We start from the raw sequence: 27,843 nt of genomic DNA on the forward strand, positions 1-27,843 counted from the left end.
GACACTCACTCTGCAAATTGCTTGACAAAGGGGAGGGAGGAGCTCTCGCCACCAAGCGCCCGAGTCGGTCTATTAGCCTAGCACGATGCCGCACCCGCGCTTCCCCAAGATCGAGATCCAGGAGCTGCGCGACGACTTCATCCGCTTCGAGCTCTCGGAGACGGACGCCAGCGTGGCCAACGCCATCCGCCGCGTCATGATCTCGGAGGTGCCCACGCTCGCCATTGACCTCGTGAGCGTCGAGATTAACACGTCCGTGATGACGGACGAGTTCCTGGCGCATCGGCTGGGCATGATCCCGCTCAACTTCGACGGTGGCCTCGAGAACTTCCGCCAGCGGTTCGTGTACTCGCAGGACTGCGACTGCGACGAGAACTGCCCCAACTGCAGCGTCGAGTTCTCGCTGGACGTGACGGCAGACGGTGGCGTGCTGTCGGTCACAAGCGAGGCGCTCAAGTCGTCGGACCCGTACATCCGTCCCGTCAACTTCTCGTCGGAGGAGGAGCTCAACAACACACAGGACACGGGCGTCATCATCGCCAAACTCGGGCCCGGACAGCGACTGCGCCTCTCGGCCATCGCCAAGCTCGGCATCGGCAAGGAGCACGCTAAGTGGTCCCCCGTGGCCGTGGCCACGTTCATGTACGACCCCATCATCACTCTCAACCAGGCTGTGCTCAGCACGTACTCGCCCGAACAGAAGGCCGAGCTGTACAAGTGCTGCCCCACGGAGGTATTCGAGACGGACGAGAACTATGAACAGGTACGGTAGTAAGTAGCTGTGATTGCAGAGAGCTTGGTTGTTGATGGTCAGTGGCTGTGTGATGCAGTTCACGGTAGGAGACGCCATGCGGTGCATGTACTGCGACGAGTGCGTGAAGCTGGCAGACTCGTTCAAGGACAACCCGGAAGACGACTCGGCGGTGTCCATCCGGATGAGGGAAGACAAGTTCATTTTCTCAGTCGAGGTGCGTTGTATTTGCTGTATCGAACGAGCAGGCGGCGGCTTTGGTATCTTAGTCTCATCTCGATGTTTGTTGTATTTGATGACAGACTACGGGACAGCTGAAGCCCGAGGAAGTGGTGATCTGCGCGCTGGACCTTATCCGCGAGAAGCTGTCATCACTAAAGCACCAGTGCTTGGAGCTCAGCCAGGACGACCAGGGCTCGGCAGCACCGATCACCCCATTTGGATAAAAAGGAGATAGCCACCGGGATGCAGCTAGCCCGGATTGGCGCCGCTGGAGTTCGCTGGACCCCTGCCAGACGACGGGTCACAACGTAAACTGCCCGCCGCCAGCTTGCCAGACTCAAACAGCGCGAGATTCCACCCAGCTAGTTGCAGCTTGAACAGCGCCGATAGATTTATGCTGCAAGCGTCTTTGCCTTTTTATTCATACAACTGATATACCCGTGTTTCTGTGTGCTTCACGAGTAGTGAGGCAAGATCTCGGTGCTCCCAGCAAGTGTCTGCGAGTTTTCCAGCGCTGACATCGACGCACTGTCTGGGTTGGCGCTGGTGTCAGCAAATTCCGACACAAGCGGACAAGTGTTAGCGTGATGATGATCCTAGCACATTTACACACCCAGCCCGCCACGTACGATTGGTTTGGGTCCAGCTCGATCGCCTCTTGCTTATCGCACAGCGTTCCAAGCCGTGAAGACTTGTACACTTGCAGCAGGTTTCCGAGCAAATCGGTGGGGTGGACGTCACTGCTCGACACACCTTGACAGACACACAAGAACGCCACGTTCTCGTGGAGCATGCTCACCCCACGGTCGAATCCAACACTACCGTCTGGATAAAGCGTGTGGCATCCGGCCCCTTCACTTGTATTTCCGATCGTTGAAAACGATCCGTTGAACTCCATCGGATGTGGGTACGTGATCTTCAGGTACTTCACAAGGCAGTGCAGCAGATGAATCACCTTGCCCAGCGCCGCAGAAACTACTTCAGGTGGTACGCTCTCGTACTTCCCCGCCTTTGGGAGCGGCAGTCCCACAATTGTCCTAAAAAACACAGGGGCATTTGCTCGTGCTTTCCTCCTCTCCTGCTCCTCCGAGGCGCCTTCCCGCTCATCAGGAAGACCACTCAGCGGATCCTCCTCCACACCACCCTCCTCTTCCGGAGTCAACCCAAACAACGCGAACAGTTCCCGTAGTCTATCCCCTCTCACTTTTGCAGCATTCTGGCCCAGAACAACGTCAGTCACCAAAGGTTTTCACCACAAATTTCAACAGCAGCTTGCACCTCGTCCGCCCATTGGACTTGGTAGTCCAGACACTCGAGCACCGGGGCATGGAGACTCGCGACTTGCTGATTCTCGTTCTGCAACTTGTGCTGAGCTTCTTCCGCCCGCTCCGTGCGCTCTTCGAGCTTGGACGTGCGTTCCACGACTGTGATGCGCTCGGAGCAGAGCTGCTCGCGTGTCTTCATGACCTTATCAGCCAATAGTTCCACCTGCTTCATGCACCTGTCCAGCCGCAGCTCCGCGTGCACCAGCGCGCTCTTCGTCTGAAAGAAGTAGCAATTTAACATTAGCGGCGTTTATTGTCATATTGTTTTCGCAGGAAAGAGACGCACGTTCAGGGCGAACTCAGTCTTTTTGCGCAGCACCGCCACGTCCGCCTGCAGCGCGGATAGCATGGTGCGACGCTGCTGCAGCATGGCGGACGTGCAGCTCGAGCACGAGAAGACGTCGCCGTCACGGCGGCGGTGACACAGTGCACACTCGGTCTTGTCCATCGTCGCAAATTCACAGATGTGCAGGACAAACTTGACATTCGATACAAAATGCAAGACGTTTGATTGACCAATCATGGGACTCTACGATGGCTTCAAGTTGAAGGCATCTTGTACTCGCCGATAGAGCACCTAGGCGACGACCCACCGCATGCAATGCCGACTTGCAACTTTTGGAAGTCGAAAACGGTGTAGTATTCATGGAGGAAGTTGTCGCCGAGCACCCACCAGTACAAATCGTCCCCCAGACTCCTGCATCATCAAAGCGGTAATTAGATGCAGGAAGACACTTTTTTCGGGTGGAGTTTTACTTACGCATGGTTGAGTAGTTCGATGTAGCATGAGTCTTGGCCGCAGTCGAGATAACTTTGAGGTCCCAAGTGGAAGAAGTTGCCGTCATTGGACGACCCGAACGAGAATGAGAGGGTCGGGAAAGACTCGTACCCAACGTTCTCGCAAATGAGTTGGTCCAGATCGCACGACTTGCCAGCAGTCACCTCAGCAATGACGGAGTCGTATAGCTGCGGAGGTACGTAGATGAACGAGGTGCCAGTGTCAAGGATGGCGTAGCAGAGTGGCTCGCACAAGTTGGAGCTCTTGCCCTGGCGGACGACGTGGAAGTCGCTTACTGCGAGAGTCCAATAAGTCGGCTCCGTGGCGGCTACAATGAACACAACACGCACCTCAGACATCAAACCAAGAGAGCCAATCTATGAAAGCACTCACTTGGTAGGGTCAGGATGGGAAACTTGGCCAGCGCAGCTCCTTCGCCAGCAACAGAGAGATCATACCCCCCAAAGTGGAATTCCGAGGCTTCTTCCTCAGTCTCATCCGTGAGGTGAAAAGCAAACACGGGCATGAGGTCGGGGTTGGAATTGGACACGATATCCAAGATGGTCGGGTGCGCGACCTTGCTCATGCCTGCGAACGCCAGTCCAATCACTCCGTCATTTGCAAGCGCCTACAAACAACCGCGTTAACACTGTCATCTTTTGCATTCTACTACTGAGCTGCACCAACGAAGATACATGCATACAGGAATGTCACCCGTCTCTTCAGTGAGCACGGCGAAGGCTAGTTCCGGGACCGAGTAGTTCCCGATTGTAAAGCCGTCTATTCCAACGAGTCCGTACGAGTCTCCACTGCCGTAGATCCCTCGGAAAGTTTCCGTGGTCGGTTGAAACGAACTCGACTGATGCCGAACAAACCGAGCGTGGTCTCCACACGTCGAGCATGATTGATCGGGCAACCACGCATCACTGGATCCTAAACAAGCAGCACATGACCTAATGAGCACTCGACGCTCCCGAGAATTATCGCTGTCGGATGATACCTGTGTCAAAAAGCACTCGAAAAGACTGCGGGGGAGTCCCGACAGTCACAAGCCCAACGTATTGGTCGTTCTCGAAGTTGTGCAACGGCACCTGCGATATCTTGGCATGGATCGAAACGGAGTGCGTTGGTGTCGAGAGTTCTTGCATCGCAGCGGCTTGCGGCGAAATGCCTCGTCGACGCATAGACAGCGGGATACGAACCACCGCGCTGCATCTGGCGGCGCACACAGCGATCAACAAGTACACGAGCAAGGCCGCACATTCACACCACTGCATATCTGTTGAGTGTGTTTATCATGAAAGGTCACTGGCCTGCGGCTCTCAGCATTTTACGCAGAAGGCACCAAAAGAAGGGTAATGAGGTCTCCGTAGCTTGGCGCTATTGGGCCAAGTCCCAGCTTACGTCTCATGCTCGGATGCGGGCTTGACGTTTTCGAGTCGACTACAGTGTGAGGTCACTCGAAGATTGCAGCGGGACAGTAGTGAAAGGTGACGAGCTGACACACGATGATGGCCAAATACCAATACACGAAATGAATCTACTGACGCGGTTTGGTGGTGGGGAAGAGCACTCGATACTGGCCAAGCTAGCCTATTTGACAGTTCGGCTCGCCGAAAACGAGGGGCTACGGTCACAGCGACAACACCGGCACCATGGCGCGCTTCCCGCAAAAATAGGTGGGGGACAAGGACATGGGCAAGACGGCAAGACGGCAAGACGGCAAGAGATGACCGATCTTGCCGCCATGCCAATGCGCAGGCAAAACGCGCATAGCGCCTGAGCTTGACTTTTGCTTCGACAACAGTTCGTGCTGCCGCCCCTTTTTAGGGCAAAAATGTCTAAATCCGACCGTAACAACAGGGGGATTGTGAAGGAACAGGACAGAGGACGGGAAACCACGAGGGGCCTGTCCCGACAAGCGAAGTGAGAGGCATTGCACCTGCACTTAGTCTTCGCAGGTCCCGGTGTTGCCTTCTTGGCGGTATCGCGATACCCAGCGCGATAACAGATCAGAAGCCAACGAAACCTGCGATCGAAGGCATCGGATCGGATGAAGAGCAGCGCGTAGTTCGCGGATGGCCCCGGTCAGCGTTGGTAGAGGCCTTAGTGGCGTGTACTTTCCCCCTGACCAGCACAGCAACGAGAAACGCTAACATTGTCGCTTTCGTCATCGTCGAGAATTTCTGTGCTGCAAAAAGCTTTCGGACCAATCAACAGAGTCATGCAAGCTCGTCAATCTAAACAGGTTCTCATGCTGCCTTAAGCCACTTCGACCTTTGCTCGTGCGTGTTGTAGAATGAAAGAAATCGTACTGTACATGTAGCTCCGAGTCTTGTAGGATTCTCCTTCTTCCATCCAAAGCCATCTTCGAACATCTCATAGCGCCCAAAGTCAGATTCTTCGCCATGCGAGCGCGAAAGCAAGGGTCACCACTAATGACCAGACCAGTTCGTTCCTGTGGTGACTGACTGCATACTTGTGCAGAACCTTCGTGCGAGATTTTAGTCAGGAAGCAAATGCCCCTGTCGTCGATCACGTTGCTGTAGCTGTTTCTCGACGTTCGGAGATTTTTTCTGATTTTGTCATAATGCGTACGATTTGAAAACGTTTTCTGAAGCTCCGTCTTCTGCGAAACTTCGAATATACAAACGCCTATATATTAGCCGACCGACCACGCCAACCGACCCTAAAATTGCAGTTTCATCTTTCATCTTTGAAATCGAGTACCTTCAATGGTTGATACTTGGCTATAACGATATGGCACATTTTATTAGGGATAAGCATCAGAACCTTGCATCTTTTTATAACACCCTTGTATACGAGTGAACCTTGCTAACCGTATAGTATGCTTTCCAGTAGTCCCCAACCAAAGAAAAACGCAACGAAAGACACACACAACGCAACAATACAAAAAGCAAGTGCAAGCCCATTTACAGATATCCAGCATCAAGCGCACAGGTCTCGCCAGGAAGCGTCGATAGCAAGTAAGTGCCTTCCACACGTCACATGCTGCCGTCTGTGCCGTCGTCTTGTCTAGCTCGCCCGCCAATCTTCTGGCGTTGTCGCGGGCGCGACGAAACGGACGGCGGCGACAGCGGAGCCTTCCACCCAACGGGCCGCTTCTTCGTCGTCCATTGCCTCTCTTGCGCTGCTTGCAGCTGTTAGACAGGAGGGAAGGAAGGCGACGTCGAGCGATTCTTGGACCGTTCGCCCCCTTTGTAACATAACGGAACACTAACTACAATTCTCCCTCTGGTGTCTTGTGACGCGCGCCGTCGCTAGGAAACTGCACGCTCGCGACGAACACGCCCGAAGCGCACAGAAGAGCTTTGGACAACGAGAGCGCAGACTGATTAGGCGAGCTAAACAGACGCGAGACGGAACGTTTAAGAGAGAGCAGTAGGGTGTCAACAGCCATGCCCAAGCGCAAAGCTAATTGGTGGCCGCCCAGCATCCTCTCGGACCCGGACGTGCTGAGCGTGGACGACGAGGGCCGCTTCGTGCTGTGCAAGATCTGCCACGTGCACTACGCCGTGCACGGCGGAAAGAAGCCCAAGCCCGTCATCATGAACTCCAATTTCCGCACGCGCGCCTGGGACGTGCACAAGGAGCGCACCAACTCGCACCGCATGCAGAAGCGCCTGCAGCAGGCCAAGACGCAGCAAACAGAAAGACAACAGACAACAGACACGCAGGCGCAGCAGGCACAAGAACAACGGACAACAGATACACAAGCGCAACAGCAACAACAACAACAACAAACGCAGCCAGGACAGACCCCTCGGTCACAGCAATCGATGCAGGAACCACAGCAGATGCAGCAAGCCCAGAGGAAGCAGCCAGAGGAGCAGCAAACGCAGAATCAAAGGACAGGGCAGTCGCAGGACCCGCAGACTCAGGGCCAAAGCCAATCGATACCAGCATTATCAACGCAGGCCCAGACTTTAACGAAAACACCACCTCGCCAGGGGCAGGCTCCAGCTCCAGCTCCTCGCACCCAGCGACAGATGCAGCACCACTCTTTGCAACAGGCAACGCTGCAATCGCAAAGTGAGGCTGAGGTTCTGCAACAGCAGCAGCAGCAACATGGCCTGGAAGAGACCAAGGACGCTGGACACAAGGCATTGCAAGTACCGACCCGGAATAGTGTGACCGAGCGGCCAGTAAGTGCCGCTCCGGAATCTATAACGGCAGCAATCATGCCCAGGGACAGTAGAACGCATGACAGCGGACTGGTTAAAAACACTGCCGGCAAACGTCCCGCATCGACGGCGCCCGATGGTGCACCGACACAGAGGCGTCGCGTGTTTCGGGCAGGATCACCCGGGTCTTCAATGCAGCTTCTGGCAGAGTCGGAGGTAGCAAGACGTGCGACTGGGCACGCGTACGAGAGGAATTCGTTCATGGTGCCTGGTCCTGGAAACAACGCGAAGAAGACAGTACCCAGCGAGCATGATATGGCGATGGAACAGCAGGCCGATAGCTCAGCGCGCTGGCGGCACATGCATGACGACGTAAGTCGCGCTCTGAATGCAGCCCCTCGACGACGCCAGCAAGGGCCGGCCTCGTACACTAGCGGGGAACTACGTGCAGCGAAAACGCTGGCCAGAACGGAAACGGGAGACCTCGGCAGCAACAACAGCGAGAGGGTAGCCAAGAAGCTTCGGTCGCTTAACGCTGAGTACCACGCCAGCAACATGCGCCATGCAGATGCGTACAATATGCGGCACTCAGAAACCTTCGACCGCCGCAGTGCTGGCTACAAAGAGTACTGGGGCACGCTTCGTGACGTGTACACTTCCTCTGGCACCACAAGTGGTGGCTCGGGCAATGCAATATCCCATCGCAAATCGCACCACCGCAGTGGTTCGTCGTCGGTCAAGCAAACAACTCGAGAGGCAAGCAAGGAGGCAGAGGCTGATTCCACGACCCCGGATGACTCCGGCTCCAGTGAAGATGCCTTTAAGCCGGTGGTCGTCGTTCATGACGCTTCGCTCATCAACGCCATTGAAAGACTCACGGATGCCACATCCAAGCAGATCGCGAATCTGTATGAGAAAAAAACGTCAGACACGAAGGACACGCTAGCGGGGCTCACCTCTGTGATGACGGACTTGCGCGTGCAGCATGGCAATGCAATTGGGCGAATCATCGAGCTACAGGAGAAGCACCTGAAGGTCATGGAGAGCATCCTGGAAGTCAAGTTGCGCAAGGAGGCAGCTCGCAACGGGAAACACAGTTTCTGCTGCAATGACAGCACGACCGCGAGCAGCAGCGGCAGCGGCAGTAGCCCCGACAGCAGCACAAGCGGCGTCAGTACGTTACCCAACCAAGTTGCGGAGAACCGGCAGCGTGATTGAGATCAACAAGCAGCCAAGCGCATGGAATGTACGCGTTCTTCCCCGGATAAGTGAGCGATCCGAGCGGCGCAAAGAGAACGAGAGTGAGGTTAATGAGTGATGATATATAAGTCTGCGCAGTCGCGAGCGCAGACATCCATACCTGGTTCTTGAGAGAATGACCGAGTCTTTCGCGTTAAAAGTTCACCACGCCACTTCTAGTGTAGACGTCTGCGACTGCGCTTTCGATCGCGACTGCGACTGCGACTGGAGCTCGACGAGCGTCTTGTCCGGTGTCGACTGCTCCGTCTCCGACTTCTCGATCGCTCTCTGTCTCTTGATCGCTCTCGACTGCGCCCTACACTGCGTTCTCTCCTCGATGGTTCCTCCTTCTTCTCCTTCATCTCCTTCTTCTCTTCCTTCCTCTTGTGCAACTCCGTGAGCTTCTGCCGGATCTGCACGTAGCCCATGTGCACTTTGCCGCCGAAATGGTCGGCCAGGCGCCTGTCACTGTCGAAGATGCTGAGGAAGGCGCCGCACACGTCACACACGCGCAGCTTCTGGTTGACGTCCTGCACATCCCTGCGCTTGAGGCTGTCAGCGTCCTGCGCGTCCTGCGTGTCCTCGTGCAAACGCTTCTGGCCGCGGGCGATCTTCTTCTCCACGTCGTCCAGCAGCCTTGACAGCTCATTGGCCAAATCTCGCTCGTAGCCGAAGCTGCGCGAGCTCTGCTCGTAGGCGGCGCGCAAATGCGGAATGTGCAGCAGCTCGCAGGCGCCCACGTCCAGCCGCGTGTTCTGGAACAATTCGCGCGGACACAGACCGCACAGCCAGGGTTTACAAACCTTAGCGTGCTCGAAGTCGATGGCAGCGTCGTCGGGCCGGTCCCCGTCCCGGTTGAAGCCCATTAGGCGGTCGAGGAGCGCGCGCTGCTCGTCCATGATCTTGCGAAATGTATGCAGGCACAATGTGGAATCGAAAAAGTGACATCACCGCACTCGTAATAGTGACATGTACATGTAGCCATTTACTTCAAGTTGAAGTTGATGTAGCCATGTTACACGTTTACCTAAAAGTCAGTGGGTTTCTCCCAGGACGACAGACCAGTCTGCTTGTTGAAGTAGAAGGGTTTGCCGGCGCCATCGTCCCATTGCTCTATCCACGGGTTGGGCTGCGGCGCATCGGGGTCGGCTGTCTTGTTTTTCTTGGCCTTTTTGCCTGTGAGCCGGGCCTCTTGGCGCTTGGCCTCTTGCACTTCCTCCTCCTGCTGCTTGGCGAGCTGCTCCTCCAAGACGCTCTCTTCGTCGCGCATGGCGTTGTCGACGATGGCTGCACCAGCTGCAAGTTTGTCCGCGAGCTCGTGCGTCTTGGCCAAGATCTTGGCACCGGCGGCGGACTCGGTCACGGTCTGCTTCACCTTGCCGGCCATTCTCTCGACGAGAGTGGTCTGGGGCATCACTGATATCATGCCTTTGCCTGTCTTCCAGGCTGCTGGCCATATCTGCTGGAGCTCCACGGGGTAGTTGCTCTGCACGCATACGCGGAATGGACCCTCCATGCCGCTCACGTAGGCGGCTATCAGCAGAGTGTACGTGCGTGCTGCCAGCTCGCATTGTACTCGGACTTCGCGACTGCGGCCGGGAACGCCACTGTGAGCTGCTACGTTGTCTTGGTTGAGAGTGGTGACTCGCCTTGCGCGGTCCTTCTGGTCCTTGTGCGCCACGATGTAAACTGCAATAGGTAGCACCGTCACCGGAGCCATACCATGCGAGTCCACCTGCGTCACGGTGACGATGACCTCTGTGGGGCGCGATACACGCAGCGAAAAGTGCGGGTTGTTGTCGAGGCCTGTACACCCGGGGTTATGCCGCGTCGGAAGCCCGCTAGCAGTGGCGTCTTCGCGTGAAAAGCGCGCGTCGATCGTCTTAACGGACCATTTGTCCGGGTCGTAGTAGCGGCACACGTACAACGCGCGGAAGGCGTGGCAGAAGTCATCGAAGCTCATCCAGAACGTGTTATCGTCCCCAGTGTCGCTGCCCTTCCGAACATCCAAACGCTTTCGCAGGCGGCGTGTCCACAGCCGCGAGGCATCGCTCCAGTCGCCTTTCCATTCCTGGTGGTCTCCTGGTGGATTTCGCAGTTGCAAGAGCTGAGCGCCGTCTACATCTCGCACGTCGTAGATCACATAGCAGGCATCGAACACCAAGCCGGATGCGCGTAGTGCTGGATCTGCGTGCTCGCTGGGTAGCGAGGCAGCACCGAGCAAGAAGCGGTTCTTGCGAAACAACTTCAATTGTTGCCACAGCGTCTTCTTCAAAGCCCCTCGAGCTGCTGGCGCCAAGAACACTTCTTCGCACTCGCACCCTGAGAGTACTCGCAGTGCATGGTGCACGTAGCCGCCTTGCAGTGCGGCATACCCGCCGTAGTACTTGGCGAACGCCTTCTCAACCAGCGGCACCCACAGCTCCTCGAAGTCACGGCTGTGCGCAAATGCTGCCCCAGCGCTCACCGAAAGCTCTGCGTCACCATCAGCGTCCATCCCAGCAGCTTCACGCTCAGCAGAGTCGTAGAGTACCGGGAAGTAGTCGTCAACGATAACGGTCTCCCATTGACAGTTTTGGTAGAGCCTCAACGCGTAGGCACCAGTGAGTGAAGTTTGCTTGGTAACAAACAACCGGTCGATGAGCAAATCCACTTTCCCATCGTCAACGCCACCTGAAGCCGCCATAATGCTCAATGCACTCAGCAACCACGCATCATCCAGACGACCCACGCGCACATCGTCCGGATCTGTGCCACCATCAAACAGGCCTGAAGCAATGTTGATAGCGGACGACACCTTCCACGTCGGCGCGATCTCCGCTTCCTGTGAACACCCAGCAAGCGACGTCGTGTCTGGAGGGAACTCCCGATCCACGTACTGCAGGGACCGACCGAATTCGCCCGATACGCACGAGTATCCCGACTCGATCTCCAACAGTGCTTCGCGCGCGTTCTCAAGACCCTCATCGTAACCTGGTCTGCTTTCCTCCTCCTGGGTTAATATGCCTTCGCTCTCGCGACGCAGACGGCGAGCTAAAAACTCCTGCATGCGTTGACGGCACTGTTCGGCTTCTCGTGGTGCCCAGTATTCACGCAACTCCTTTTGCGCTACAAGGGCCGCACGGTCCTCAGCATCTACAATTGTGTCTGTCCGCTCCATTTCTTCGTTGAACGCGGCCTTCAGCGCGTGGAACCTAGCACGGGCGTCTGGAGTGAGTGAGAGCAGCCAAACGGCCACCAACGGGATGTCGATGGACGCAAAAGAACTCGTGCGGAACACATTGGCCGGAGGACTGATTCCGTTAGACATGAGCTTGAAGCGGTTCTCTCGTAAGAACTTCTGGAACAAAATCTTCTCCCGGCTCAGGCGTGCATCGGACGCTGTCAGCATCAACAGCTGCAAGTGGATCACACACCGAGTTTCCTCGTAGAACTCACGGTCCAAAGCTGCGTCTAACTGAGGTAGCTCCAACAGCAGCTCCACTACGTCTCGTGACGGAGATGCTGGTGTCGTATCAATTCGGCGATTTGGCTGGAAAACTGTGAGGTCGCTGCTACCTCCTCGTTCGAGGAGATCTGCTTGCATCTCAGCGTCTAGAGTTGACCCATCTTGAGCATTAGCCTTAGATTTCTTGCACCACCTGAGCGTCGATGGGCAGTACTTCCATCGTATGAACCGAAGTAGGCGTGGAGGAACTGTGAACGCGTACAAGAACCCGAAGGGCCCCACTCCACGCTGGAAAATATCGTACCTCACTTCTTGCCACGATAGAAGCCCATCCGGTCGAGCCACTTCTAGCCCGTGGATAGTAGTGATGTATCGGCATTGACGGTCCACATCCTCGATATCGAGCGCGATGTCACCGCTTGTATGTCGAGGCTCCACCTTTGCAACTTGATCCTCAGCCTTCGGCTCTGCTGCTTTTGTTCCCTTTTTCCGACTTGCAAACGCACTAGCGGCACCTCCACCATACGCAATGGCCTGGAACTCGAGCTCGGCTTTCTTTTCTCGACGTTCTTGCTCCACAAATTCGGGTGACTCGAGAGTGAAAGGCTGGCGCCGGCGGTTTGAAACAGCCTGGGCAGCTTCGCTGGCGTCTTTGAGTATCATTTCATTCACGTACTTGGCCGCAATTCCCATTTGTACAGGGGTGACGGCGCACAAATGGGCCGTGACGCCAGCAAAAGCCAGCAACACGAGACTGCAGAGACCCACGCCGAAACCGAGCGGGTCGAAGAACATGACGCCCGCCACCCCCCACAAAAACGCCAATAGAAAGACCATGTAGAGCGGCATGACGTTGTGCGTCTCGTCCACGACGTTGTTGGTGAAGGCATTGTACGAGAAAACAGGAAACAGGTACGGCGAGTAGAAGACGGATTCATCGGCTGAGCTCTTGGCCACAATCCAGCCAGCAACAAACTGCAGTGAGTTCTTGAGAAGCAGTACGACGAATACAATGGAGAGACACGAGAAGAAGCTCATTCCTGTGGCCAGAGCGGCAATAATGGCAGCGACTGTGGCAGCTAAAACGATGAAACTCGCTTGCCGCTGGTAGACGGGGGCGAGATAGCGGTCGTTCTCGACCCATTTCACGAGATAATACGTGAGGAAGATAAACAGCGCCAGCAAAAAGGAGAGCACCCCGCCAAACGCCACGCTGATGAACACGTACACCTCGAAAATCCAAAACGCGACAGCAACCACGCAAGCTCCGCCAATACGGCGTATTGGACGAGTAATGACCCAGTTCTCGTCCTGCCATCGACAGAGTGTGACTGCAAACAGCAGGAAGGTCGGGTAGAACACCAGGATCGAGAGAATGGCGAGTGATTCGACTTGGTTCACGTTAGCCTTGAGCACAGCAAAGAACAACACGAACCCAGTGATCCAGGCCAGCACGCCGCTCCCTCCAAGCGCATACTTCATGTCGGGTGTGAAGGTGGCCGTCTGGAAGTATTTGATGGTCGGAAACAGCGTGAAGATGAGCACATAGCTCCCTGTCCAGACGAGCTGACCCAGCCACGCAGGGTTCTCGGTAGCAGTGAGAACCATACCATAGAGCAGGATTAGAAACAATAGCCCGACGAAGCAGCCGAGAGTCATGTGATCTTGTGGCAGCAAGAAGCCTTGTTTGTATGCCTGGTACATATTCATCTTGCCGAAGTCTATATCGCCCTCTCCACCCAGAGCCATCGTCTTGCGTCGAGCCAAGACAGCCAAGCTAGTGGCATTATCATCCAGTAGCGGTTTTTCAGCCTCATCGCCATCGTCCAGGGCGGTGTTGGCCCCACCATTGCGATTCAGTAGCGGTTTGGCCGTCGGTGAGAGATTGTCCTCCTCGCGATACTTCTTCAGCCAAGTTTTACGAGAGAGCAAAGCTCGCCAGCCAATTTCTCCTGCCATGAGATTTCGCAACAACGCAAAACGTGGGGGCTTTGCTGGCATCATTGCTAGTGTCGTAGTCACCTGCAGGTTGCCCGTCGCTTTCTCGGAAATGACAGGGAGATCCGGGGCAGGTTTTGCCAAGCTTGTGATGGTAGTTTTGCTGTCACCTCCCTGACTGGCGGCTGTTCTGCTTCGACCCGGAAGCGTGAGGCCTAGTTTCTTGGTTGGACTTGTAATCCCCGCTGTCTTGCTCCCAACGAGCCCCAGTAAACTCTTTGACGGTAATGTCGGCATCTTGAAACTCTCATCGGCACTATCATAGACGTGGTTGTTTCCTTTGCCCTTCAGAGGTGGAAGCACGAATGTCTCGCGCATGAGCTCGGCTTCCTTCTCCAGTGCAGCTTCAGCGTCGAGAAACCCACCGTCGTCATCATCATCGAGAACGTCTTCTTCGTCGTCTTCAGGGGGCCAAACTACAAGACGGTAGTCGTTCTTTTGCCACTGCACGTGTACTGCAAGCGAGAGCATGAGAATCAGCGGCGCGAACACCGATGACACGAGGATGAAGGTCGACTTTGTCGATGCGTATACGAACAGTCCAGAGCAGATGACGAGCACTTCCGACGCAGCCGCCAGCATGAAAGGTAGTCGCAGCGGCCTCACGAACAGATAAACATGCATAGCATAGTCCGAGAGGAGCTGCTCTTTCTGGAGAAAGAATGCTCTCGAGGTGGCGAGCGACAGACCAACAAACAGCACGACAATGAAGGCGAGTACGCCAAATATCCACAATGGCCACTCTTGGCCCAGCACGGGAACTCGCACAGTCTGGTTCGCGTCGGAGCCGAAAGCTACTCCAAGTAGCAGGAAGAGGTAGAAAAATGACAAAAACCCGAGAACGAATTCAGGCGTCGTCCCCACATCGAGTTGCTGCTGCCGCTCTCGCTGCGGATCATGGCCGAAGAACGTGACACCACCAGCTTCCTGCTTGTTCATGCGGGGCAGGTTTCTGCCGATGATTTCTCGACAGAGAGCAGTGCCGAAGACCATGTACAGAAAGGCATGGCCAAGGATCCAGTAGGTTCCGCATGTGACGGCGAGGCACACTCGAACGCAGCTGAGGAGGAACACCACGTAGCCAGCAGACCAGTTATTGGCATTCTTGCCACGATGCAGCATGTACACGCACAAGTCCACTAGAATCAGTGTGATAGAGATCCCAAGGGCCTGAGTTCCGTACTCCGTCCACGTGCTCGCCACGACGCAGTAGACTAAGAGCGTGGCCAAAGCACTCCAATAGTACCGACGATTCAAGCGCTGCCGAGTAGAGGCAGGTGTCACAAACGCGCTTTTGAGGATGTCAGCGTACTCCAATCCTGGCAACGACTGCTCCACCGTGTAGTGTTCGCCTAGGATTGCAGCGAACGCAGATTCCTTCCGTTTTCGCTTGGCCTTCGAGGCCGCAGCAGATCCTTGTTGCTGGTCTTCGGAGTGAGCTTCGCCTTTTGCAGAGGCCAGCTTGAGCCCAAGAGTACCGAGGTTCTTGAATTTGCTTTTCAGCGTAGTGACCTTCTTGGAAGCTCCTACGACAGCGATCACTTGCTTGAGAGACTTGGAGAGCTTGGAGTCGTTGGTGAAAGCGAGCCAAATGATCGGCATCATGTTGAGCGTGAGGAAAATGGACGAGAGCGAAAAGAAATCGAGGTCTTCGCCGCCCACATACACCTTGGGGTCTGCAAACGTGGACGAGAAGAGGAATACGAACGCACCGAAGAATGCCGCAGCGAACAGATGCAGTGTTCGTGCCGTCATGCGCCACCCTGTGCGCACCCAAACTGCGGCCGCGTAAATGCCTCCGAGGGCACCAATACCCAGGAAAATGAGTCCGAAGCCGAACGCTGGGGGCGTCACCAGACATACAGATGTCACTCCCCACGATAGCAGGATTAGCACGGGGGATGCAATCACAATATACAGCGCACAGGTTGCGTAGAACAAGTTTCGTCGGAACTGCTCGTTGTTGACGCCGTCGCCGTAGCAGAAGAAAAGCTGCGCCACAATGTCGGGCTTCTTCGCTTTTGCCTTTACAGGCGCTTTATCCTTTGATTTTACTCCAACTGGACTGGGGTTGTCTTTCCTGTTGGCCGGTGCGCCTGGAGCAGCCGAGAGCTGGCCATTGTGATTCACAACTTTCTCAGCCAGGAACGACTGCACGCGCTCAATTCGCCAATGCATCCGTTGTAGATACCGCAAGACAAGAGTCACCAGGAACACCAAGGTGAGCCAATATTGACACCCTATCTCGAGGAAAATCCCGCGTGAAAACTCCTTTGAGTAGACAGCAGGCACGACGTCCAGCGACTCGTGCGGGACAGCGATAATGAAGTACATGCTTAGCGTGGTGTCCGTATAGTTGAGCCGCACATTGGCCCCCGTGACAAGTCCTCGTCCTTCGGCGTCTCCGTACTTGTTGATGGCGTGCGGAGTGAAATTCTGCGCCACTGCCTTAAAGTCTCCAGCTACGTCCATCAACTGCGCGTACTCTCGCGTATCGACCCAGCCGAAGGTCGTGTTCAGCCATTCAGGCGATGAAGCCTCGTCGTCTACGCGACGGAACACGAAAAGCTGAGCTGCAAAGTTGAAAGTCACGCGCGCGTATGGAGCATACCCATAGGAACTGATCATCGAAATGTTGCCTTTGTCGTTGTTGGAAGTACTCGATGAGCGGATCAGCAGTCCACCCTGCGAGTCCGCCATTCGGTAGTAGCTCAGCAACCGCGTCTCTGAGCTGGAATACACTCTTCCGTAGAGCCACGAAGCCTCATCGGGGAAGTAGCCGCCCATTCCTTCGTTGACCAAGGCACCCGACACGAAAACCTCCTCCGCTCTCGTCTGGAACGGTACAGCCGTCATGCGAATCCTCATGCATGGCGTCGAAGAAGTCTCGTCGGAGCAATCGCCACTCTCACTCAAAGGGACCCAGAGCTCTTCGACGCACATCGGTTGCTCGGGGATCTGCCATGTGGACGTATCGTTCGAAGGCACCTTTTGCTTCACAGCAGAATACGCCGAGCAGTAGATGGCGTTGAGCATAACCTGAGCCACGAGGTCGTCGCCGAACTCGAAGCCGCTGTCCTTGTCCCAAATGCGCACGACGATCTCCGTTCCAGCAGGCCGGAAGCCGAAGTTGAGATCTCGTGCAAGGTCGTCCTCCCCGGTGCATCCAGGCTCAGCACATGGAGGCCACTTCGGATTAAGCGAGTTCCACACGATACCCGACGTGCGTACGTTGTCACCGATGCTTGCCTCGACGTAGGCGTCGGTCTCGAGGCCAGCGAGCCCAAACCCATCCAGATTAGGCAGGTGCCGCATTTCCACGACGGTCAACGTGAGGTTCCCACCAGCAGCGGCGTATTGTCCGCCATCGGGGCAATTACGGGCTCCTCCCGTGCAGGAAAATGCTGCCAACGTTTGGGTGGTCGAGTAGCGTGGATCTGGGTAGCCGAGCGACTCTGTCGTCTGTGCTATCACCTGTGAAAGCGCCAGGAGCTGCAACAGGACACCGACGATGCCGGCATTTTGCACATTCCACCGAGTCATTTGATGGTACGGCGGCGCAAGGCTGGCATGGATGACGAGTGAGAGGGTCGCGGCCCGTTTCGGAGCCAGAGCCTCCTCCAACGTAACGGAAGTCCGCTTGCTGTTGTGACCAATGCTGGCCGACGAATGGACTTTGCACCAAGCTGTCACGACGAGACTTTGCATCCCGCGATCTTTGTACCGCCTTCAGGTTTGTCATCAGTGACGGTGACAGCAGCTCATATAGTGATACATTGATATGCTTACTCGCATTTAGATAGTTTGGTAGCTTAGGGCAGGTCCGCCGTTGGCTTCTTGGCTAGCACAAAGTTATACGTCACAGGCTCTTTGGTCGTCCGCGTGAGCGTGGGGGTCCACTCGCGGCCGAAGTGCGTTCCTTGCGCTACGAGCGCCGCTTGCACCTCCATCTCCCAGGGCAGCTCGCTGAACACGCCCTCAAAGACGTCGTCTTCGCCGTGCTTGAAGAGCAGCTCGCCCAGCTCGCTCTTGCAGAGTTCGTTCACGTCCTTGAACAGGGTCAGCTCGCCTTCCTTGAGCAGCGCGAGACCCGACATGTCGCCCCAGATTTCGCTCCCAGCGGCCGACAGGATGTCGATGGTCTTGAGCAACGCGAGGTTACTGGCGCGGTTCAGGTACATCATGATCCCTTCGAGCGCCCAGAACGTCGGAAGGTCCGGGTCGAAGCCGCTCGAGAGCAAGCTCTCTTCCCAGTTGAAGGCGTTGAGGTTTGCCACGATGCAGTCGTGCCGGTCCGCGAGCAGCTTGGGGCCCAGCTCTTTCAGCACCGCGCGTTTGTGCTGGAAAAGCTCGGCGCTCTGGTCGATCTCCAGCACGTGGCAGCCACGCAACGAGTCAAGGCGGAACACGCGCGTGTCAAGTCCAGCGCCCAGCAGCACCACCTGACGGATGTTGGGGTTGCGTTGGGCGATGGCCTCGTCCAGGTATCGACTGCGCAGCGCGATGTAGTCTTCCGGGTGGGGTTGCTCCTCTTCCCACTTTTGAAGTCGGCGCGTGAGCTGCGGCGCAACCTGCCGCGTCAACGGCTCCGCGAACGGGTCGTGCACCAACGGATCGTCCCGAGCACCTTCGATGGCGCGCAGGCAGGCGTCCATGAAGCTCATGAACTGCGCAAAGTCCTCGTCCTGCATTTTGCTGCACGACGACGCCGGAGGAGAACGGACGTCGAGCGGTTCCGAGGCGAAGGTGGACACGTTGGCGGCGCGCTCCATGGGGCAAGTCGAGAAATGAGAGCCACATCAAGCAGCGGCGATGATCGCGCGTGGAGAGAGACCAGGCTGCGCGGGCATAGCGATGCGTGCCGGCAGCCGGCCGGTCCCTTGGAGCAGGCTTTCCACCCGTCTCTAGCGCTCAGCGGAGGTGGAGTGCAGCCGCGCCTTCGCACGCCATGCTCCCGACAAGGGAAGAAACGCCGCGCGGATCCATTGCGGCGCCACGGGCCTCAGTTGATGCGTGCGTGCTGCTTCGATTCCCGCGTTGGAAAAGATCGCTCCCAGGCTGGAAGCTCCAGCGCCGTTGAGGACCTCAATGAGGTGGCCACGGGATCAGTTGGCCATGGTGACGACAGAGCGGCTGCGCGCCGCACGACACCGCGGCCTGCGTCCACCTCCGGCTGATCACCGACGTCCACGGGGTCCGTTATCGTAGAAGTGCAAGGGTATCACACCGTCACGTGGTCTCGGATGGAGACTCTCGAGTCACTCTAACGTCGTGACTCACCCAAGCTCAGCGGCAATTATTGCTCACGATTCGTGGCTGTGAGCCGCTGCGCTACCGGTAGTCGCGAAACCCACAGACGAGTCCAGGACATCTGAGCGGCCCGATCGAAGAAGGGTCCTTACAATGTGAGTCACGTGGACTCATCGGTCCTCCTCGTCTGTGAGCCGCGCTTCAGGTGGCTGTGCCTCATCAGCACCTGTGGCACTTCTTCCGACCTGTCTGTCTGGCAAGCCACGCTGGCTGCGGGGCTCTGGTGGCCAATGGTTCTGGTCTGCGGCGCGCTCGACGTGTTACTCTTCAACTACTGAAGCAAAGCAATCCTCCATCAAGCGTCGTGCCCGCGTCTTGATTTGTAACTATGCCGCGGTCTCGTCGTCGTGCCCAATCTTCATCCGGGGCTCCATAGAAGTGCTGGAGGAAGCGGACAGCTACTGCCTCTCATGCGGTAGGCAATGCTCCGACACGTCGCTCTCCGACGCATCCGCCCCTCCGTCTCCACTACCAAGTGCTTCAGTAGTGACTCGTCTTCTTCTATCTGCATGTATTTTAATACATTGCTGAGGCTGCTGCGCGCACTCTGAAGCTATTGGAGCGCGGCAAGGTCTCAACGCTGGGCATTGACATCTTCAAACGCAACACCAAGCCCATTATCATGGTCACGACAACCCGTCGGTGGTGAATTGTTGGACTGTGAGAGCACTGAGACGACGATCGCTGTGATGATTCACCACACTACAGTAGAGTAGTTAGTGAAGCGGTGCACATGCTGGCGGTGTGGGTGAGGCTCTCAGTCTTCATGTCATGCTACCCGTCCACTGGTGGCCACGGATATGCCATTCAGCACATGCGAAGGCGATCAGCGAAGTAGTGAAGACGCTGGCGAACACAGCAGCCACGACCTGAGAGTGGTGGATCATATCATTTCCTGGAATTGATCAAGTTTGCGCAGACAAAATATACGTCAGAAGAGTGTCGTATGGATCAAGTTTTGCTGTTTATTATATGTAAGAGGTGGCGAGCACGGCGGCACAGCTGAGAGGCTTTTGAAGTCGATGGTAACTGGAAAAGTGTCATCAACACCTTGAAGTCGCTCTCGAAGTCCATTGCTTCTACACAAAAGGATCAACATTGTAGCTTGGGTCTTGTGTCTTCCTCTGTAAGCCGCCAGAGGACCGCTCTTCCAATCACCACTCTCTTCCAATCCAGAGCCCCACGTTCGCGGCCCACGTTGAAGCGCCCATTCACTTCCGAAGTGGCGTCTTGAGACTGAGTATGCTGCAGCGCACCATCGTCAACTCCCTCAAGCCCACTGCTAAGAGACTCATGTCGACGCAAATCCCCCCGTTCCACCTCGCGGTGCCAGTGCACAACCTCGAACAAGGTGCGACTAGAGAGAAGAGAAGCGTCGCGTACATGCATCCTCAGTCTCCTATGCTCTGTATACACCCAACAGCCAAGGAGTTCTACGGTGCCAAGCTGGGCTTCATTGAAGGCCGCTCATCCAAGCAGTGGCAGGTCCGTGCCATGCTCTTCTCCACCCTGTGCTCACTCGATCTCTGATGGTGTCGCACCCCCGGAATGCTGAGCAGGACTACAACATGTTCGGCCATCAGCTCGTCGTGCACCAAGTCACCAACGAGTACCGTGGCGTGGACTACTTTAACCCCGTCGGTAGGTGCTCCCCACCGTTTGTGCTTTGCCATTCACTGACGCTGCACTCTTCCCACAGACGCGGACGATGTGCCGGTTCCACACTTTGGCGTGGCTCTGACAGTCGACGAATTCCACGCGCTCTCCAAGCGGGTGCAAGGGCTCAACATCGAGTTCATTGTGGAGCCGCACCTGCGCTTCGTCGGCCGCAAGGGAGAGCAGTGGACCATGTTCTTCAAGGACCCCAGTGGCAACAATCTCGAGTTCAAGGCCATGACCAACCCCGAAAACCTCTTCGCCAAGTACGTCGAGGAGTGAACCGTGACACGAGTTTTGCTCCGCTGAATCTGAAAGAAGTTGCTGGTAAATGCAGATAAATTACGGGGTCTCTGGGATTGAAAAGCTTATCTAGATGCAGGTGGGTTACTGGACTAGTTGTTGCCTCCATCAATGACGTATGGCTCCAAGCCACCAAACTCGTCTTCACCAACAGCATCGCTGCCTTCCGGAGCAGTAGCTAGCTTCTGCCTATGGCCGTTTCGTACATGCGCGAGGTACATTTCGTCGGATACGTGCTCCTGTGTAGCAGCCGGCTGTGGCAACTCGTTCAGATCGTCCTTGCTTGTGTGTGCAATCGATGCAGAAAAGTCAATCTCCTCCGTTGGTGCACTGTTGTAAGTTTGACGAAATCTATCGCCGCCGCAGCAGACTCTAGACTGCCGTGTCCTTCGCTGTCATCGTCGCCATCTTCTGACTGGCCGGGTCGTACATTGCCATCGGAGGCTGCTGCTGCTGCGGGGCTGTCGGCTGCTGCTGGTACATCGCTGGCTGCACGACGACCGGTGTGGCTATGACAGAGGCCGCAGCTGCAGTCGGAGCAGGACAGTGTGGGTGGCGACGCTGCCAGCGGCGCTGGCGTTTGCACTGGCGGCGATGCTCGCGGCGGAGCTCGCGGTCGTAGTCCTGCTGGCAGTCGCGGCGGCGGCCGCCCGCACGGCGTAGCAGAGAGAGGAGAAGGAGGACGCCCATGGCGGTGGAGAGTGGGGAGGTGGGGAGTTGGAGGCAAAAGCCAAAGTGAGTGAGCGGCGTGCAGTCGAGTCCTTGTCGATTGGCTTGGCTAAACTATGAGCCGGGGCTTCTGTAATCCGCCGAGTGGCATGATTACGACAATCCAGCAAGTGGTGAAATCGAGTGCAGCCACTTGGTCGAGTATCCAGGCAGCGGTGGCGCGGCGATTGAAGCGGTAAGACAGGTGTGGCTTGGTGGGGTCGGAGACGTGTTCGACTGGCATGCATTCGCCTCCTTTGCAATACCGAGAAGTGCCTCGCTTGGAGTATCTTGTCGTAAACGTATTCGAGTCATGCTTACTGCAAACACAATGGAGTCGCTGTTGGCACATCAGCTATGTCGAGTTGCATTCGTGACTTCACTTTCCATTTCGTGTACACCTCAACAGATCGCCTTCGACCGAGCCAACAGACGAACGATGTGTTTGCTTGTCCTCATCCGCGTTGCCCGCCGTTGTATCTGCCACCGATGTGACAAAAACCAAGAGGACGAAAACGCCAGCTACGAGCTACGTCGTGACGGGCCAACTTCCTCTCGAGCACCGCCTCCTCGTGCCCAGGTTGTCGACATTCAGCCGGTTCACGTAGTAGGCGAATCAAGTTCTCGACCGATGGCTCAACCCGCCGCTGCGTAAGGAATTGCTGTAGCTGGTGAAAATCAAAGCAACACTTTCTGTAGCAGGTAGATGAAGAGGCACGGTAACACCACAATTAATTCTTTGTTCATCTATCATACAGCTCAGCAGTTGCTGGCCATCGATCCATTCTTTTGAAGCGCACCACAGCCAAATCACCACAGCATGCACCAATTCCAGCCAACTATTGCCAACGGGGTTTTCGGCATGGTTCGCTTAGTTATCTTCTTCGCGTTAGCGATCGAGGCACTTCTCGGTATTGCAAAGGAGGCGAATGCATGCCAGTCGAACACGACTCCGACCCCACCAAGCCACACCTGTCTTACCGCTTCAATCGCCGCGCCACCGCTGCCTGGATACTCGACCAAGTGGCTGCACTCGATTTCACCACTTGCTGGATTGTCGTAATCATGCCACTCGGCGGATTACAGAAGCCCCGGCTCATAGTTTAGCCAAGCCAATCGACAAGGACTCGACTGCACGCCGCTCACTCACTTTGGCTTTTGCCTCCAACTCCCCACCTCCCCACTCTCCACCGCCATGGGCGTCCTCCTTCTCCTCTCTCTGCTACGCCGTGCGGGCGGCCGCCGCCGCGACTGCCAGCAGGACTACGACCGCGAGCTCCGCCGCGAGCATCGCCGCCAGTGCAAACGCCAGCGCCGCTGGCAGCGTCGCCACCCACACTGTCCTGCTCCGACTGCAGCTGCGGCCTCTGTCATAGCCACACCGGTCGTCGTGCAGCCAGCGATGTACCAGCAGCAGCCGACAGCCCCGCAGCAGCAGCAGCCTCCGATGGCAATGTACGACCCGGCCAGTCAGAAGATGGCGACGATGACAGCGAAGGACACGGCAGTCTAGAGTCTGCTGCGGCGGCGATAGATTTCGTCAAACTTACAACAGTGCACCAACGGAGGAGATTGACTTTTCTGCATCGATTGCACACACAGGCAAGGATGACGAGCGGACCCGGTCACAAGTACATTAACACAGCCATCAGAAAGCACCTCTTTGCCGAAACATTGTGACGACGTTGTCTGCTTTGATCTCTCACTCGCTGGCAATATAATCGGTTAGAGTTGCTGTATTAATATATTGTGGTGAGTTGATTTCAACAGGAAGAATGGATCGATGGCTAGCATCATTTCATTTCGTCGAGCAAACTATTGTAGTGTTACTGTTTGCTGCAGGAAATTTTGTATTGTATCGACACCTTACGCTGCAGCGGGTTGAACCATCGGTCGAGAACTTGATTCGCCTACTACGTGAACTGCCTGAACGTCGACAACCTGGGCACGAGGAGGCGGTGCTTGAGAGGAAGCTGGCCCGTCTCGACGTAGCTCGTAGCTTTCATTTTCGTCTTCTTGGTTTTTATCACGTCGGCGGCGGATGCAACAGCGGGCTACGGGGATGAGGAGAAGAAAGCACATGTGCAAGTTTGTTGGCTTGGTCGAAGGCGGTCTGCTGAGGTGTACACGAAAAGGAAAGTGAGTTCAACTCGAGAGCCGACCGAAAACAACTCGACACAGCCTCATATACCAGCAGCGACTTGTAGTAAGCATGGCCACGACACGTTTACGACATGATACTCGTGGTTTTCCACAACCCAGCTCTCAGATCTCTCACAGCTGTCCCAATTCGCCTCAGCTGTTCATGCCGTTGCAAGTATCAAGAATCGATGGTCTAGTCTGCTTTAGTAGTCTTCTTCACGTCCTCCGTCTCACTTTTGGCTGTTGGATGCAGCCAGTTCTTGTACGAGTAGGCAGAGGCACCAAGCATTTGCTCCAAGTGACGATCGAGACACTTCTCGATACTGCAAAGGTGGCGAATGTATGCCAGCTTAGGCCACACAGCACGCTGTCCACCTTCGAGGTAATGTGCCATGTCTTGCACAGTTGGGTTTAAAATGGCCTTGATGCCGATCGATTCGAGGAATCGGAAGTCCGGGATGATAGTCACGTTCCCCGAAAAATTTTGTTTGAAGTACGAGCTGAATTGGTGGCCGTAGATCTTTGGGAAGAGGCCTAAGAATGCGAGCATCTTGAGGCGATGGCGCACGTCGCCAGCGATAACGCTTTCCAGCTTGTGAAAAATGCTCTTACTGTTGCTCGGTTTGTCGATTTCGTCGCTGACAAACGGCACCACATGAGGGTTCACCTGCGAGACGATAAAGTTGGTGACATCAAAACCACTTGCCATTGTTTCCATTGGCAAGTCGTGTTGGATACTGCCATCAACCCACTCCTTGTTCAATGACGCGTAGGGTACGATGTTCCCCTGAAAATCTCTTGCCATAAGCTGCTTCCCTTTCATGATGCCAGGGAGTGAGCAGGATACGGCGACAGCGCTCCAGAGCAGCACATGGGGTGTGTTGATATGACTCAGCAGCAGCTTCTTTGGTCCTTTGTGACCCGTGATGTCCGACGCCGATACGGTAATACACACGTGGCGACCGGTCTTAAGGAAAGCGTCTTGGAATGTGTAGTACATAGTTTTCTCATCCGCATTCATAGGTTCGCTGTAGTAGTGCTCCGTGGTGCGCTCAAATTCCGACGAGGCCACAAGGAACCCCGTTTTCACACAATGAGCGAGCTGCTCCAAAAGTGGCGGAAACCAGCGAATCCCAAGCGTGAAATATCGCGTTGAAATATCGCTCACCAGAACATCATTTAGCAATTCGTCATTTGTTCTGCACGCAGTAAAAGCCGCCGTAATCGAGCCACCAGACGAGCCGGAGATGACATTCGGCAGTACGTTAGCCTCCAGCAGTGCGCGGATAATGCCCATATGGTACATTGCGATAGCACCTCCCCCACTCAAGCACAGCGCCGTGGAACCAAACGACTGCTTCATCCGCCGGAAGAAGCGCACTTTCTCAATATGAGGAAACTCTTCTTCGCTCATTTCTGCGAGAGTATCCAATGCTCGAATGACCAGTGCGTTGTATTTCGTGATCGCAGTCTTGGTGCCAGAGTTGCATTCAAGGTGAAGACTCGGCGAGTCCACACCCAATTCGTCGCGCATGACGGTCGACGCAACAATGTAGCGCAGCTCGTCCACGTTAATTGTCTCGCCAGCATCCAGCGCACGCGTCAGCGCCTCTACATTGCGCCGCATCTGCTGAAAGTCGCAGTGCTCCGTGTCTTCCGCTCGAATTGTGGTCTTCCAGTTGTCCTTGCCTTCCAGTTCGTCCAGGTACTGCGCCATTTGCTTCCACTCACGGTAGCTCTTGGTTGTTTTCATGAGTCGCCGCAGCCTCTCGGCCTGGTGGTCGCGCACGCGGAACAGCCCAACGTACACGCCTCTCACTGCCACCAACATTTGCTTCACCATTTTAACAGTGACGTACAGCGAGAGGGAAAGCATGATACGAGCCATCTGATACAGCGCGACGATCCACTGCAAGATGATGACAATCTGCAGGCCGCAGAACCAGCCCACCCACTTGTACTTGCGCACCAGCAGTATCGCTGTAGCGACAATAACCGCCACGGCTAGTGGTCGCGCGACCACCTGCGGGTCCGACAAGTCCTCGAGCTTGGTGTATCGGAGACCTTCGACCACCATCCAAAACTCTGCGACAGCCTCGCTCCCCAGAGCCACCAGCACGCTTCGACAGTGCTGCACATACTCGTCTAGATGCGCGGGTGCGTCGGCGAGCCGCGCGAGCAGCGCCTCGGCCAAATAACTACCCAGCCCCAGCACCACGAGCGTGCCGCCCACTACGTTGGCCACGAACTGCGCGAAGCGGTTCGAGTCCTTCCACTCGGCCTCCTCCCGCAATGCGCGCTGCAGGTCCTCGAGACTGCGCTTCTTGTTCATCGGCTGCATGCCAAGATCGACTTGCGAGGCGCTCGCCGACTCGGAAACTGGCTTGTCTCGCGCGCGAGGGGTTTCAGCTTGTGACTTGGTTTTGTATGCTTCGAGTCGGCATGCTGCAGGTCAGCTGCGGGTCTATGTCTTGGTCAAGATGAAGCGACGACGCTGCGGTAGACTCGACCTTGAGAGAGCGCGACGGAGTCCACTAGGCGAATGAGTCGCATTACGGCTTGCAATTGCGAGGCATCCGGCGCCTCGGCGGTGTCGGCGAAGTTCGTCTTGAACGACCACAGCACGGCGTTCGACAGCTCTGTCAAGACGATCTCGCGGACGGTGGTCGAGTACACGTCGACAGAGTGCTTGGCTGCTGCGTCTTCCGCTGCAGCTGACGCTCGGGTGACCCAGGCGGCTTGCAGCTTGTCCAGGAGATCAACGTCTGCGTGCAGCGGTGACTGGGTCTTCAGTGCTGCTGCTCGCATTGCCTCGTTGTCGATGACACCAACGTCTGGGTGTGGCTTCTTCCTGCGTATCCGTGCGAGCATCGCATCTCGGTGAGCCGCTGTGCGAGGTGATAGTTTCGGCGGAGCAGCGGGGAGACGCCCGAGCAATGCTCTCGCCTCACTATTTAGCAGTCGCAGCATATTCTTCCCCTACAGCAGCAACGGTCACAGGTTAGTACTCCTTATCAACCACTCCTTATCAACCTCCAAATGTGCCAGCTCACCTGCTTCAAACGGTGGTAGATCGGAAACACCGACGAGAACGTCGGCGCATCCGCGACCTGCTCAAACTTGTGCGACTTCACCTCTACCTTCTCTAGCATAAACGTTATCAACCGCTGGTACCCACCTCTCAGCCTTGACACTTGCTTCGGGAACGGCATCTGAATGCGGACCACCGGCACGTCGGTCCTACCCTTTTGCTGCTGCATGAATTGCCTCTTGGAGCTCAACGACAAGTGCTCACTCATTTTGCAGCAGAATGCGAAGCGATTCGACGCCTCTCTCTCCTTCACCTGCAGCTCTCCCAACTGCGTCTCCAGCGCCTTCAACTTGCGAGGGTATTCCAGTCGTACCTTCGGCATTTCCTCTGCCTTGCCCTCCACCGCCTCGTGAGCTGCTCGCGTCGCCTTTGCGACTGCTAAAATACTCTGCAGCGTCTGCTCTTCAGCACCCGAAGTCGCCTCTTCTGCACTAATTTCCTCCTCGCCCTGTCCTGTGGCCAGTTGCGCCCGAACTTTGCGGGCGCGTCGGATGGCGTCCTGGATCGACTGTTCCACCGCCAAAGTCTCCGTTCGCTGCGCGGTTTTCACCTCGATGAGCGACGTTTCCAGGCTGCGGATGAAGTGGCAAACGGACTCGAGACTCTCGCATTGCCGTTGTAGCGCGAGCGACCGGAAGCGTACGTCGGAGTCGATGCTGCAGACCTTGCGCAGCAGCTCTTCGGCGACGACGTCCCAGTCGGTCATTACGGAAAGTCTTTTTGGGTT

General features: G+C 56.0%; 12 protein-coding genes across 12 annotated transcripts; 4 read left to right on the forward strand and 8 right to left on the reverse strand.

The window, feature by feature from the left end:
* Positions 1-85: 85 nt before the first annotated feature.
* On the forward strand, positions 86-1,197 carry KRP23_5023 (DNA-directed RNA polymerases II, IV and V subunit 3; the record flags this gene model as incomplete). The annotated part of the gene is made up of 3 exons (XM_067890047.1): positions 86-763; positions 831-968; positions 1,054-1,197. 3 exons carry the CDS (start codon positions 86-88, stop codon positions 1,195-1,197), a joined length of 960 nt encoding a protein of 319 aa, XP_067746626.1.
* Positions 1,198-1,428: 231 nt separating this feature from the next.
* KRP23_5024 (uncharacterized protein) lies at positions 1,429-2,746 on the reverse strand (the record flags this gene model as incomplete). The annotated part of the gene is made up of 4 exons (XM_067890048.1): positions 1,429-1,516; positions 1,603-2,189; positions 2,252-2,515; positions 2,585-2,746. The coding sequence occupies 4 exons, from the start codon at positions 2,744-2,746 to the stop codon at positions 1,429-1,431; spliced, it is 1,101 nt and encodes a 366-aa protein (XP_067746627.1).
* A 92-nt stretch (positions 2,747-2,838) lies between these two features.
* Positions 2,839-4,224, reverse strand: KRP23_5025 (Pregnancy-associated glycoprotein 2; the record flags this gene model as incomplete). Its single annotated transcript, XM_067890049.1, has 5 exons — positions 2,839-2,995; positions 3,059-3,404; positions 3,470-3,704; positions 3,780-4,009; positions 4,077-4,224. The coding sequence occupies 5 exons, from the start codon at positions 4,222-4,224 to the stop codon at positions 2,839-2,841; spliced, it is 1,116 nt and encodes a 371-aa protein (XP_067746628.1).
* A 2,271-nt stretch (positions 4,225-6,495) lies between these two features.
* On the forward strand, positions 6,496-8,439 carry KRP23_5026 (uncharacterized protein; the record flags this gene model as incomplete). Its single annotated transcript, XM_067890050.1, has 1 exon — positions 6,496-8,439. The coding sequence occupies one exon, from the start codon at positions 6,496-6,498 to the stop codon at positions 8,437-8,439; it is 1,944 nt and encodes a 647-aa protein (XP_067746629.1).
* Positions 8,440-8,636: 197 nt separating this feature from the next.
* Positions 8,637-9,359, reverse strand: KRP23_5027 (putative RNA-binding protein Luc7-like 2; the record flags this gene model as incomplete). The annotated part of the gene is made up of 1 exon (XM_067890051.1): positions 8,637-9,359. One exon carries the CDS (start codon positions 9,357-9,359, stop codon positions 8,637-8,639), a length of 723 nt encoding a protein of 240 aa, XP_067746630.1.
* Positions 9,360-9,487: 128 nt separating this feature from the next.
* Positions 9,488-17,449, reverse strand: KRP23_5028 (Calpain-type cysteine protease ADL1; the record flags this gene model as incomplete). The annotated part of the gene is made up of 1 exon (XM_067890052.1): positions 9,488-17,449. One exon carries the CDS (start codon positions 17,447-17,449, stop codon positions 9,488-9,490), a length of 7,962 nt encoding a protein of 2,653 aa, XP_067746631.1.
* Positions 17,450-17,718: 269 nt separating this feature from the next.
* On the reverse strand, positions 17,719-18,678 carry KRP23_5029 (putative S-adenosyl-L-methionine-dependent methyltransferase; the record flags this gene model as incomplete). The annotated part of the gene is made up of 1 exon (XM_067890054.1): positions 17,719-18,678. One exon carries the CDS (start codon positions 18,676-18,678, stop codon positions 17,719-17,721), a length of 960 nt encoding a protein of 319 aa, XP_067746632.1.
* Positions 18,679-20,458: 1,780 nt separating this feature from the next.
* On the forward strand, positions 20,459-21,213 carry KRP23_5030 (uncharacterized protein; the record flags this gene model as incomplete). Its single annotated transcript, XM_067890055.1, has 5 exons — positions 20,459-20,567; positions 20,640-20,701; positions 20,776-20,857; positions 20,916-21,138; positions 21,210-21,213. 5 exons carry the CDS (start codon positions 20,459-20,461, stop codon positions 21,211-21,213), a joined length of 480 nt encoding a protein of 159 aa, XP_067746633.1.
* Positions 21,214-21,547: 334 nt separating this feature from the next.
* On the reverse strand, positions 21,548-21,865 carry KRP23_5031 (uncharacterized protein; the record flags this gene model as incomplete). Its single annotated transcript, XM_067890056.1, has 1 exon — positions 21,548-21,865. The coding sequence occupies one exon, from the start codon at positions 21,863-21,865 to the stop codon at positions 21,548-21,550; it is 318 nt and encodes a 105-aa protein (XP_067746634.1).
* A 1,213-nt stretch (positions 21,866-23,078) lies between these two features.
* Positions 23,079-23,396, forward strand: KRP23_5032 (uncharacterized protein; the record flags this gene model as incomplete). The annotated part of the gene is made up of 1 exon (XM_067890057.1): positions 23,079-23,396. The coding sequence occupies one exon, from the start codon at positions 23,079-23,081 to the stop codon at positions 23,394-23,396; it is 318 nt and encodes a 105-aa protein (XP_067746635.1).
* An 822-nt stretch (positions 23,397-24,218) lies between these two features.
* Positions 24,219-26,366, reverse strand: KRP23_5033 (Triacylglycerol lipase ptl2; the record flags this gene model as incomplete). Its single annotated transcript, XM_067890058.1, has 1 exon — positions 24,219-26,366. One exon carries the CDS (start codon positions 26,364-26,366, stop codon positions 24,219-24,221), a length of 2,148 nt encoding a protein of 715 aa, XP_067746636.1.
* A 134-nt stretch (positions 26,367-26,500) lies between these two features.
* KRP23_5034 (uncharacterized protein) lies at positions 26,501-27,822 on the reverse strand (the record flags this gene model as incomplete). The annotated part of the gene is made up of 2 exons (XM_067890059.1): positions 26,501-27,004; positions 27,079-27,822. 2 exons carry the CDS (start codon positions 27,820-27,822, stop codon positions 26,501-26,503), a joined length of 1,248 nt encoding a protein of 415 aa, XP_067746637.1.
* Positions 27,823-27,843: the final 21 nt, after the last annotated feature.

The sequence above is a fragment of the Phytophthora ramorum genome (genome assembly GCF_020800215.1).
Source record: "Phytophthora ramorum isolate Pr-102 chromosome Unknown Phyram_PR-102_s0004, whole genome shotgun sequence".
NCBI classification, from domain to species: Eukaryota; Oomycota; class Peronosporomycetes; order Peronosporales; family Peronosporaceae; genus Phytophthora; species Phytophthora ramorum.